Raw genomic sequence first — 12,684 nt, 5'->3', positions numbered from 1 at the left:
GGAGAAGGGAAGTGCTGGCAGTGCTTTGCATACCACACACATATCGCCCAGCAAAGAGAAGCTGTTCCAAGATAGTCCAAGACACTTCGCTGCTTGGATGCCTCCCATTCCACCAACCAAACAGCACAAAATTACCTTGTTGGGTAATTAAGGCGGTGGCTCCCATCAGTACTTTTGCCCTTTCTGGCAGTAAAAATTCAACAGAATTAAATGAAACAATGAACTATTTTCTCCCTTTTCATGGCAGCCCTAGTCAGCTTCTTAAGGTGCACACCTCACTGCCTAATGTCAGGGCTGACTATTTCACAATGCAGTTCAGTGAACATATGAGAAAGAAATCAGGTTGTCATTTAGACATACTCCTTGGCATTAGCACTGGGCAACCTCCCCTCTCCTTTACTCAGCAGACAAGTTTTGCAGGGTCACTGTGAAACATATACATATAGAAATGTCCAAAATAAGGAATCTTCAACAGCCCTGAGCAGAGGCAATGCCATTTGAGAGAACTCTGAGTTGGCAGGCAATTCCTCCTTTCTTGCACATCCACTGAACCTGACATTCCTGAAAATCCCTAACATCATGATATAAACAACTGAGTATAGCTGCCTATGAGGTGGTGAAAGAAGAGGAAGGGGCTGGCGCTACCATGATGTGATCACTTCAGGTGGCAAATGCTGGGTGGTGTGGACTGGAAAACAGTAGCCCTCTGCCTAGTCCCTTCTGCTGAATGACAGACTACTTGTTCCTGGAAGTCTTCCCCACAGTCCCTGAGCTACTCTGGTCTCCTCAAGGGATGTGGAAAAGACTGCTGTATCCCAACTGTTGAAATAAGATCCAACTGCCACTCCAGGTGACTTCTTTAAGGTGGTATGGGGAGAGTCCATCTTGTCCTTCACCTCAGGCAGGAAAATGTTTTGAGACAACCTTAGAAAGTGGGTATATTATAATAAAACGTACCCTTCTCCTCATTTACATTTGTATCTTTCCCTTCATCCAAAGATCTCAAAATAGTTGCCCATCCCACCCTTTCTCAGACACACATACCAGTCCTTTAAAGTAGTTTACACTGAGTGACAATGACTGATCCAGTGTCATTTGAGTGAACATCATAGCTAGCATACATTGAAACTCAGGTTTGCTTGGCTGACTCTTGATTTTTCACTGCCCAAAGCAAAATACAAAACAGTACCTCCAGCAGCTATTCCATTTACCGAAGCTGGCCAGACAAACTGTTTGTGAATGTGACTTCACTAATAGCAACGGGACTGTATTCTCTACTTCAGGACTACCTCACTTTATATAACAACTAGGCTGGCCCTAAAGTTCTGTGTGAAAAAGCCCCTTGTAGGTTAAAAAATGAACATATAGTTGCTTCTTTGACCATCAAATGGATCCTCAGAAGCTTTGACCTCTGTAGCAGAGCTATCTGTGCTTTATCAGGTCCCAGGCTGGATGCATGGCATGTCCAGGCAAGGTTGGAAAAGATGCTTGTTTGAAACCCCAGAGAGTTGCTTTTAGTGCCAAATTGCCCCCACTAAGCCAGAGCAACCAAGGGTCTGACTCAATATATGGCAGCTTCCTACACTCCTATTCTAGATTACCCCTTTTACCATATGACTCCTTCCTGGTACCACCTTGTTTGGAAGCATGAAGTAGGTTATGGTATATTGTATATTGGCTTGACAAACCAAATGAATATTCCTCCATAGCACAAACTGACAAATGCAATACATGACATAAGCCAATGAACAGAGACAGGGAGAGGGAATGAAGTGCAAGAGGTAAAGCCAGACTTGTAGCATTGCTCTAGCTCATTACCCTGAAATAAATGGGTGGGTGGGTGGGTATGATACTTTCATATTATATAACATTGCCCCCACTTCCCAAAGTTGCATACTGCCCTCTGCTTAAAGAAGTTCCCCTTAGCTACACCTCTTGTTTGGATGAAACTCGCACTGCCACGTTCATCTATAACTACTATATGGTGCAGCAGTTTAATTATAGTACTTTAGTCCAGGTGGTAAGGATGGCATGCGCTTAACCCGTGTGCTACTTGTGAGTCAAGAGAGATGCTATACATGTTTTAAAAATAAGATCCAGCCAATTTACCACTGTGGACAGAGTTTTGGGCAGGAGATGTTCAGATCTTGGCTGAATTCTGAAACAAACTAGACTCCCTTGTTTGCCTTGTAAATCTCTCGGCCCAATTAACTCCAGGGATAGTTGTAATGATATAGTGTGACTATCCCAGGGATACCAAGCTGAGACTCTTGAAAGATGAGCAAAAGTGCAGAGTGCAAAGGAGTAATATATTAAAAAGTTGGATTTTCACATGCACGCCCATGTACACACTCTTGCACAGATCAGCCTACTCATCAACATTAACAGTGCAATAAAGCAGGTTATTCAAATACTTGTGTAGAAAAGGGCTGCACCATTCAAATTGCTATTTATTTTCAGCAGGATGGAGTCACTTAAAATTATGATGAAGCCGGCAGTGATTTACCGCAGTTGTTTCTCTCGAAATTGTGCAGGTGAGAAAAATGACTAGAAAGTTACATTATTCCAGTGAAGGCAAGGAACAGAGTTATACGTGATATCTCCCCCCCCCCCCCCCGGATATATATCTACTACGCTGCAGATTTAGACAGATGTATCCATGCACGTGTGTGTATGATTTTTTTTTTAGGTGGGAAAAGTAAGACCAGAAAGATGTGTGTGAGGTCTGGGTGACTCCATGCAGCCCCAGATGTTTACAAGGCTCTCTGAAGACTGCAACATGAGACCCTTACAAGGGGTGAGGGGAGAAGGGGGAAGACCTGACAGAATGCCACAAAACTGCACACGCTGAGAGAGAATTTGACGTACAAGTCGCATTCAAGATGCAGACTTCAAGGTGCACCGATGCTCACACTTAACCAACAAAAACTAAGCAAATGACGAAATTCACAGCCATAGCTGTGTTAGTCTGTCAAATCAGTATGCAAAAGGGATCTTGCAGCACCTTTGAGACTAACTGAAAGAAAGAAGCTGGGAGCATGAGCTTTCCTTGACTTGAGCCTCATAGGCTTGAGATACACAGTCCAAAACACACTGCAGAAATAACCCAATTTGAGAGTGCTTTAACTGCTCTGGCTCAATGCTAGGGAATTCCAGGAACTGCAGTTTCGGGAGACATTTAGCCTTCTCTGTCAGAGAGAGCTCAAGTGCCACAACAAATTCTCCAGCAGTTAAAGCACCCCCAAACTGGATTATTTCTGCAGTGTATTTTGGACCATGCGTGCATCTGAGGAAGTAGGTGCAAGTCTACGAAAGCTCATGCTACTTTCTCAGTTTCCAAAGGTACCACAAGGTCCCCTTAGATATTAAGCAAGCAACACTAAGTAAGTGCTACCGAAGTGTGAGCTGTCCAACTAAGGATATTTATGGTGGGTTGGGTGGAATAAAATTAAGAGGCAGAAGCAATAACTTTTAAATTTAAAAAATGCAATTGGTTGGGCAAGGGATACCTGGCCAAGGTGTATCTACCTGATCATCTTTGGAGAGACTGGCCCAGTTTTCAAAGCATCCCTGAGTCTTAAAAGAGGGATTCCCTTGAGGTGCAGCTTCTCACTTTTCTAACTCTGGATGGGGAGGGAGACCCAGGCGGTTCCCTCCTTGCAAACTGGAGCAAACGTAAAGCCCTTCCATCCAGGGAGACAGGAGGTGAAAAGCAATCGATCAGTCAATCAGTCAATCAAAAATCTTACACACTGTAAAGCGGGGCCCCGAGGAGGGAGGAAAAAGGAATCAAACCCAGTCTCCAAGAGGTTTTCTTTTTAAAGGTGATCACCACCACCACCACCTTTTGGGAGGGAGAGTCCTCCCTTGGCACCTCCATCCAAAGCATCCTCTCCCCAAAGAAAGGGGCTTTTCTTTTTGAGGGAGCTTTCCCCCCAAGGCTCAGCCCGTTCCCACGAACCTGTTCCTCTCCTCATCCCAAGGTGTGTGTGTGTGAGAGAGAGAGAGACAGACAGAGAGAGAGCGCACCTCTGAGCGTGGGCAGAGTGTTTCTCTCCTTCCAGAGTGCAACCATCCCCATTTCAAGTAGAGTTTCCCCCATTATACTACATCTTCCCTCCGTATGGGAATAGCAAGTATATTTCGGTGCACTTCAGCCCTTTTACACAGTGTAAGATCATTGCCCCAACAAGCTGGGGACTCATTTGATGTGTGTATGAGAGGGAGCCTCTGAGCCCGTGCAGAGTATTTTTTCCCTTCCAGGGTGCAACTATCCCCATTTCAAGTGGACTTATCTCCGCCGTTATCACACCTTCCCTCCTTTGAGCGAGTGCAAGTCCATTTCTATGCCGCTCGTCCGTGCACTTGAACAGTTTTTACAAAGTGTAAGCAAGCTGGGGACTCATTTGAGCGACCTACGGAAGGAGGCCAGCCTGGGTCGAGCTGGAGCCTTGGCTGGTACTGAACTTGCAACTTTTTGATAGACTTCAAAGCTATGGCCGTGTTGGTTTGTAGAATCAGTCCGCAGAGAGCTCTTGCAGCCCCTTTGAGGCTCACTGAAAGAAAGAAGTTGGCAGCAGGAGGTTTTGTAGGCTTCAGGCTACTTCCTCAGATGCACTCGGTGGAGTGGAAGCCAGGCCCAGGCATACATGGATGCCACTAGTATGTGAGGCTGTCAGTACAAACTACAAATCCCTTGAGTATGGAAATGAAGTCGCAGATCCACTCCACCAAATGTATCTGAGGAAGCAGACTGAAATCTAGGAAAGCTCCTGCTGCCAACTTCTTTCTTTCAGTTAGTCTCAAAGGCGCTGCAAGATTTCTCTACATACTGATTCTACAGACTAACATGGCTATATCATTGAATTCTCAACCTTGCAGTTTGTGAGCGAACTGCTGCAATACTCAGAGCTATTGCAGCCACTGTCAGTCTATAAAATCAGTCTGTAGAGAGATCTTGCAGCAGCACCTTTGAGACTCCCTGAAAGAAAGAAGTTGGCAGCAGGCGCTTTCCTAGACTTCCGGCTACTTCCCCAGACGGACTTCTGTCCTAGAGGCCAGGCTATTTCTCTCTACGGACGCCGAATGCTCAACCTTGCGGATTGTGAGTGAGTGGCTGCAAGAGGGCATCAAAGCACGGTGTCCCCGGGGCTCCTCCCTTGCTCTGCTTTCCCTTTGCCCAAGGGTTAGAAGGGAGAAAGTGAGGGTGCTAGGCGCCGCCGGAGGGGGACTTACTGTAAGGGCAGTTGTCCTTCTTGGTGCCGCTGACGTTGCCGTTCTTCTCGATCCGGAGGAAATACTTGTTGAAGCAGTAGAGCTTCCTCCAGCGGACGTCTCCCCGGAGGTGCTCGTAGCTCCGCACGTGCCTCCCGGCGCTGGCAGCAGCAGCAGCAGCAACAGCAGCCGAGGAAGGAGACGAAGACGAGGAGGAAGAGGATGCTGAAGAAGCAGCAGCAGCAGCAGAAGAAGAAGCGTTGGCGCCCCGGAGGAGCCGCATCTCTGCCCCGCGGCGCTCAGGGCAAGGCACCGCCAAGGCAGAGGAAGGCCACGGCATCATCATCATCATCACCATCGCCGCCAGGCAGAGGAGGAGGAGGCAGCCTCCGCGGGGAGAAGAGGAGGAGGAGGAGGAGGAAGGCAGGTGGGCAAAGGCGGAGGCACCCTGTATCAGTCTCCATTTGCACATTGTACTGAAGCTCTGGGCGCTGGGAGATGCCTCATGAAAAGGAACATAATGGAAGGGGGCAGCCCGGGGCGAGGCAAGGACGGCCCGGGGCGCCTCTGCTCAAAGCCCGGGGAACTGCTGAGGAAGAAGAAGAGGAGGAGGAGGAGGAGGAAGAGGCTGCTTCTCTTGCTTCTTTCTGGCTGGAAGGGAGGGCTCCGACATCCATGCCTCAGGGGGCCAAGCGCTCCAGAAAGCCCCGGCTGCCTTCCCAACGCTTCAGGCGGGCTCCTGCCTTTTCCAGCGGCTTCTTCGGCTTTCCCTTCGAGGAAGTCCTCCCAAGGCAGGAGTCTCCCTCTCTCTCTGAGGGAGGGAAAAACTCCAACACTTGCCTCACACTTGCCTCCGACTCCCAATTGCCCTCTCAGTCTCTCTCGCTCAGACACACCTTCTCTCTTCTTTCTCGGTGGTCTTTTAGATATATGTGTATATATATATTGTTTTGGCGGGTTTCTATTTCTCCCTTTTCCTCCTCAGGGTCGTCGGCACCATCTTAACAAACAAACAAACAAACAAAGAAGGAGGCGTCCTGCGGAGAAAGAAAAAGAGAGATAAGTGACAGTGAGTAAAGAGGACGTCGCCTGCAGCCGGAGGAGGAGGAGGAGGACCCGGCTCCTCCATCCCTTTTGGGCTGAGAAATCCCAAAGGGCCAAGGCGCCCCCGCCCCAACCTTCCCTTTCGCCCCAAAAGGACCCCTCCTTCCCGCCCTCCTTCCCTTCGGCTCCCTTTGGGGCACCTTCTCCTTCTCCCTCGGCGACGCCGTTCTCTTCAGTCCCAGAAGCAGCAGCAGCAGCAGCAGCAGAAGAAGAAGCGGGCTGGGCTCTCTTGGTCCTCCCTCAGGTCGGGGTGTGAAGGGGTCAAGAGGAAGGGAAAGGGGGAAAGGAAAGAAAGAAGAAAAAACTCCAACCACCCCTCTCTTTCTTTCTTTCGTTCTTTCTTTCGTTCTTTCTTTCCCTCCTCTCTCTCTCTCTCCCTCTCTTTCTCCTCAGGGTTGCCAACAGGTTGGAAGCCGCCCTCCGCAAGGCTGTCTGGCGGCGAACTGCAGAGGGTTGGTTGGTTGCCTTCTGCTGGTCAAGTTTTATTGGCAGGGGCTCAAGCAGCGGCGCTGGGACATCTGAAACCCCTTCGCCCCGGGAAGCCTGCCTGCTGCTGGGAAGGAGAGGAGAGACTTCGCCGGGGAAGAGGACCGGCCCTTTCCTCAACTATATCAATCTCCCTCTCCCTCTCCTTCCCCTCCCTGCTCCCTCTCCTTGGAGCAGCAGCAGCAGCAGCAGCCTTCAGCTAATTGCTCCTCAGGCCCTCCTCCTCCTCTTCCTCCTGGCCACCAGCATGGCTTGCAGGATACTCATGCTTTACTCATTTCCCTCAGCCAATCCCCTCCAGGGAGCCCCTCTCCCTCCTTTCTTTTTTCTTTCCTCCCCTTCTCCTTTTTTAAAAAAACTGGTTTTCTAGAAAAGTATTTTTTTTAAAGATCATTTTATTTTCTTTCGGCAGCCAGCAGTTGAGAGCCACCTGGCGCTGGGGCTGCTGGGCTGCCTCTTGGCTCTCCTCCTCCTCCCTCCTGGAAGAGTTGGGAAGAAGGTTATAAGGCAAGCAAGTCTCTCCCCAACACCACCATAAAAAAGAAGTTTATAACGCCATATATCTAGGAAGTCACTGCTGGGTTTACTATAAGAATCCAGGACATAATTACCGTATTAAGTACTGAGGAGGTATTGTGAGAAAGGAGTTGAGCAACAGGAGTTGTTAATAGAATCTTAAAATCCTAGAGTTGGAAGAGACGGCAAGGGCCATCCAAGCCCCTTCTGCCATGCAGGAACTCTCAATCAAAGCATCCCCAACAGGTGGCCATCCAGCCTCTGTTTAAAGACCTCCAAAGAAGGAGACTCCACCACTCTGTGAGGCAGCTTATTCCACTGTCAAACAGCAATTACAGTCAGGAAGTTCTTCCTAATGTTGAGGTGGAATCTCTTTTCCTGGAGCTTGTATCCATTGCTCTGTGTCCTATTCTCTGGAGCAGCAGAAAACAAGCTTGCTCCCTCCTCAATATGACATCCCTTCAAATATTTAAGCAGGGCTATCATATCTCAACCTTCTCTTCTCTATGCTTTGTTCTATTATAATTTTGTTTGTCTTTAAAAACAATAAAAAAGAAAGTGTATAGTTTATAATCTGGTTAGGGAAATGAATATACCCTATCTCTCTCTCTCACACACACAAATGCACAAAGACATTTGCACATATCAGTTGGGTGTGTGTGTCTGCCCTTTGCTTCCCCTCCTCCTCTTGACTTCCATGGAGGTCTCCTGGGCAGGCTTTCCTTCCCCCCTCCAACCATCTCTCTTTCTCTCCCTCTTCCCATTTACTTTTAATGAATCAATCAATGATTTTGGCCTTCATTTGCTGAAATAAGCCCTGGTGAAGAAGGATGGGGGGGGGGGGGCGACAACACTTTTAGAAAGCATACTCTTCCTTTTGCGCCTCTCAAGATTTATCACTCCCAACTCTTGGTGGAATAAGGTCCCCTGAAACAGTCAATTTCTAATTGCTAACATTACTCAACTTAGCAAATCACGCCTGTGACTTCAAAAGAAAATAAGAGAGAGGGAAAGAGAGAGAGAGAGGGAAGGAGGAGGGGACACTTTTATGGGCATTGCAAAGGTTTGCTCATAAAACCAGCCTTTTTCTTTCTTTCTTTTTTCATGATTATTAATGCAATTTCCTTTACCAGAAAGAGGCACATTTTTCCATAGCCATCTATTGTTTTTGAAGGATGCAGGTTAGTGATTTATTTCCCACAGAAGGTGCTGTTATTATCCATCCTTCCCAGTGCATTTGTCATGTTCCACCAGGGCTGTCATGACAGATATACTAGAGGCTTTTCCTGTGATGATCCATGTTCTTGCCAAAAACCTAACAGGCTTCCAAGGTAGGATGTGCCCAATATCTATGCCCACCTCTCTGCTAAAGAAAGAGGAGAGAGAGGGACTAGCTCTTCTTGGGAGTTTTTCTAAGGATTACCAGATTACCTTGCAGAGTTAACTGTTAGAGGGTTACAAACTGCAGTGAGAAAGTATCCATTGGCATTCACCAGACTAAAATAAATATTGCAACATGCAAGAAGAGGACCCATTTTTTTTCCTTGCTCAAGGAAAATATTATAGAGAGAAAAATAGTCTTTTCTCTCTCTTTCTCTCTCTTTTTAAAGAATTGGATTGTCTCATGTAAACATTGAGCTTACTTGGAAGGAAAGTGTGATTTAAAGAAAACGCTGATCAACAGAATGCAATTGAAAAACAGCCAGAGCATTGTATGGTGTGCATTTGGAATCAATCTTTCCTTGACTAGCAAGCAGAACATATGCAATGAGCAAATAGTTCTTGGATTTGACTGATTCATTAGCTTGGGCTTTAGAATATATTGGTTGTGTTGCAGTAGAAAATTAGACTTGACTTTAAAAAAAAATTATGATGTGTACTTGGCTACCAAAAAGACTCATTTTTGAAATTTATGAACTTTAGTTTGGGGGGAGAAACATTTAAACAGCCTTTAGAATGAAAGAAAAGAAAAGTCTCTTTCTGGAATTCATGTGTTTTATTGCATTGTTTGTACAACTCTGAAATATTTGTTCTTCATATTTAAAGCTTGTACTAAGTCCTTTGGAAAGTGGCAGGGTTGCATCTGACTCAAGGGATTTTTGACTTCAGGAAAAATGGACCAGAACCCTGTCAATACTTTGGAAAATGTGCTCATTTCTTTATATTTATATTATATTATATTATATATTTATATATAGTTTGGAGAAGAGACGGTTAAGAGGTGATATGATAGTCCTGTTTAAGTATTTGAAGGGGTGTCACATTGAAGATGGAGCAAGCTTATTTTCTGCTGCTCCAGAAACTAGAGCACAGAACAGTGGATGCAAGTTCCAACTCTATGATTCTATGATTTATTTGTTGCCCAACAGCTGACATTTTCTGGCAGTTTACATTAAAATCTATGTAGTTGCAGAGAATCCCAAGAAATTACCAAGTGTTTAATACCGCTCATTTTATTTGCTGGTGTAAGGATCATTTTTTACGATATGTTTCTTCTCACTTTTCAGCCCGAAGAATAATTTGACTGTGTTTATAAAGAAACCGTTGCCCTAAGATAGCATGGAAGCCATCTAGAGAAAACAATGCCGTTAATGCCACACCTAATGAACAGGACTCAAAGCAGTAATGGACTGGCTGGGGGAAAGCAGATTGAAGCAGCTATAGGGATACAACCTCCAGTCCTGGATGGGGTCACACTCTCCACAAAAGACAGTGTTTGCAGTCTGGGGGTGCTCCTAGATCCATCACTATAGATGACTAATCAGGTAAATGTGACGTCAGGAGTTCCTGTTATCAGCTCCAGCTGATATGCCCCCTGTGCCCTTTCCTGGAAGTCAAGGACTTTGAGACCATAGTACATGCAGTGGTAACCTCATGCCTTGATTTCTGTAATGCACTCTACATGGGGCTACCCTCATGCTTGGTTTGGAAACTTCAGTTAATACAAAACATGGCAGCCAGGCTGGTCTCAGGTACAACTAGAAGAGACCACATAACACCGATTTTAAGATCACTTCACTGGCTGCCTATTAGTTTCCGGGCCCAGTACAAGGTGTTGGTTATTACCTTTAAAGCCCTAAATGGCTTGAGTCTAGCTCAGGTCCTCTGGGAGGAATCTGCTTCAACCTATAAAAACTGAGTAGTCTGCTATTGCCCAGAGGACATTTTGACAAACACTCCCAGATTATGGAATGGCCTGCCGGAGGAGATCCGTCACATTACCACCTTAAACAGCTTTTAAAAAGCTGTTAAGATGCATCTCTCCCAGCAGGCCTTTCCCCGACTAGATCCCTGGCCACCAAAAGTAAGCCCCACTTGTTATACCCTGACTTGGCTGCAGTTACTCTTTGTCTAGTATTTTAAGTTGTACTTTATCCTGTTTTAATCACAAACTGTTTAATTGTATTTTAAGGGGAGTGGGATTTTGGAATGTGGGCATGTATGTTTTAATTGCTGTGAACTGCCCCAGTTGTGTTATACAGAGAGGTGGGTTAAAAATAAAATGTATTATTATTATTATTATTATTATTAATTGTATTGATAGCCACTTTCCCCTGACAAAATTCAAATTGGTACAAAAGGGAATTTCTTCCCAAATCTGAATAGTGTCTTTTAGGCCACATGATGGAAGTGGCTGTGCTTTCTCCCCTTCTCAGCCTTTCCTGGTTTCCTGTAATTTTACCAAGCATCTTGCACTCCTTTGGATGGCTGCCCAATCCAGTCCTCTTTGTACCATACTCAGTGACATCCCTAGCATGTATGTGGTGGTGTGGCCTACACTGGGTGACACCCCAGGAGAGGGATGACATCCAATTGGATAATCCTCCCACTGGGAGAGAGGGGTGGGCACTGGGCCCTGCTTCTTCACCACTTTGGCAGTTTCTCACATGTAGCCACCACCACCACAGGGAACAACAAGGCCAAGCACTCCTGGCCCTGCTTCCCTGCCACAGCAGTAGTCTCCTTGTGAAGAGGCCATCACCATTGCAGCAAAGGAGAAGGGGAGAGCATGACCTTTTGGCCATGCCCCCAGCAGCCCCACCTCCCACTGCCACAGTGAGTGGTCATGTGAAATGGAGGGAACTTTAAGTGTCTACACACAGACACAGAGGACGGAAGGCAGGTGGTGCAGGAGAGTTGGGGCGGGTAGGAAAGCAGGATACAGACAGGATGGTGGCAGTAATGGGAGGAAGCATGAAGGGGCTTCTGGTGGTGGTTGCCGCTACAGCAGTAACTTTGGTGGATCCAGTGGTGTCACTGGCAGGATGTGGGAGTTGTGTATCACACAATTTCAGTCACTTTATACAACATTTTAGACTGGCTATTGTGCAAAGTAAGTAAAATTCCAACTCTGGTCCAAAACATATATTCTTCACATTTGTGTCTGCGTTTCTTCCAAAGAATGGAGGGTAGTGCATATGGGATGAATCAGAGGAAATTACTGCATGACAGTCTTGTGGTGCTGTTATTCCATGTTTATTATTCTGGCTGTCTCCTGTGGTATTCTGGGATTTGCAGTTCAGGGAGGGGCACTTAGAATTCCCAGACAGACATCTCTTAGGCCTCACTAAACTACAAAGCTCAGAATGCAACAAGAAGCAGCCAGAGTAGTAAAAGTGGAATAAGAATGTAATGCAGTAATCCCCTGTCTTGTCCTCACAGCATCATTATGTACTATGAAAAACTGATAAATAGTCACTTGCCCATGGCCACCCTCAGAGGGGCCCGATCTACCTCCTCACTATTGATCATAAACACTGCTGATCATAAACACAGTTCAACATAAATGGGTGGGCCTGTTCTACATCAACTCACTTCCTCTGACCTAGGAGGGGACCCAGTCTACCCACAGGCCACTGATGTTGTGGCTGGGTGCTTCACTCTGGCTTAAGCCTTTGGCCACGAGCTGCTTCACTCTGCAGCAATTTGGTGGCAGCCTTGAGGGAAGGAGCAATAATAATAATAATAATAATAATAATAATAATAATAATAATAATAATACAATGTTTCTTTTTCCTCAGGCTTGCTGCTGCCTTCCTGGTCAAGCACTTCTATTTTCTTTCTCTTTCTACTCAGGGCCACTGTTGCCACCTCCCTGATCAAGCCCAGCCATGAAACCAATGGTGTGGGTGTAGTTCCGGCATGCTTCGGTGGGTGTAGACTGTGTCCTCCTGGATCAAGTGAGTTGGTGTTGACCGAAATGACTATCTTCCCTACTTTACCCCTCCCATCCCAGTGGTTAGGAAGTGAGAATTATTAGGACTAGCCACTCTGCACATGTTAAAAATAAAATGGCAACAACACACTTGCTGGATGAAGAATGCCACCTAATAGTCTGTCTTGCTACCCAACTACACCCTACTC

General features: G+C 46.3%; 1 protein-coding gene across 2 annotated transcripts in view; it reads right to left on the bottom strand.

Moving 5' to 3' along the window:
• The window catches only part of FGF10 (fibroblast growth factor 10), a 138,332-nt gene extending 131,209 nt beyond the window's left edge, over positions 1–7,123 (bottom strand). For both annotated transcript variants that reach the window (XM_042455140.1, XM_042455141.1), the window contains exons 1-2: positions 6,459–7,123; positions 5,236–6,251 (exon numbers count right to left, since the gene is read on the bottom strand). In XM_042455140.1, the coding sequence (XP_042311074.1) occupies positions 5,236–5,686 (451 nt within the window). In that variant the 5' untranslated portion in view covers positions 5,687–6,251; positions 6,459–7,123. The remainder of the gene's footprint in view (positions 1–5,235; positions 6,252–6,458) is intronic.
• Between the last annotated feature and the right edge of the window lie 5,561 nt (positions 7,124–12,684).

Source organism: Sceloporus undulatus, chromosome 2 (assembly GCF_019175285.1).
Source record: "Sceloporus undulatus isolate JIND9_A2432 ecotype Alabama chromosome 2, SceUnd_v1.1, whole genome shotgun sequence".
In the NCBI taxonomy this organism is placed as follows: domain Eukaryota; kingdom Metazoa; phylum Chordata; class Lepidosauria; order Squamata; family Phrynosomatidae; genus Sceloporus; species Sceloporus undulatus.
Note: the sequence above shows the minus strand (reverse complement) of the source record. Positions and strands in the feature narration are given on the sequence as shown.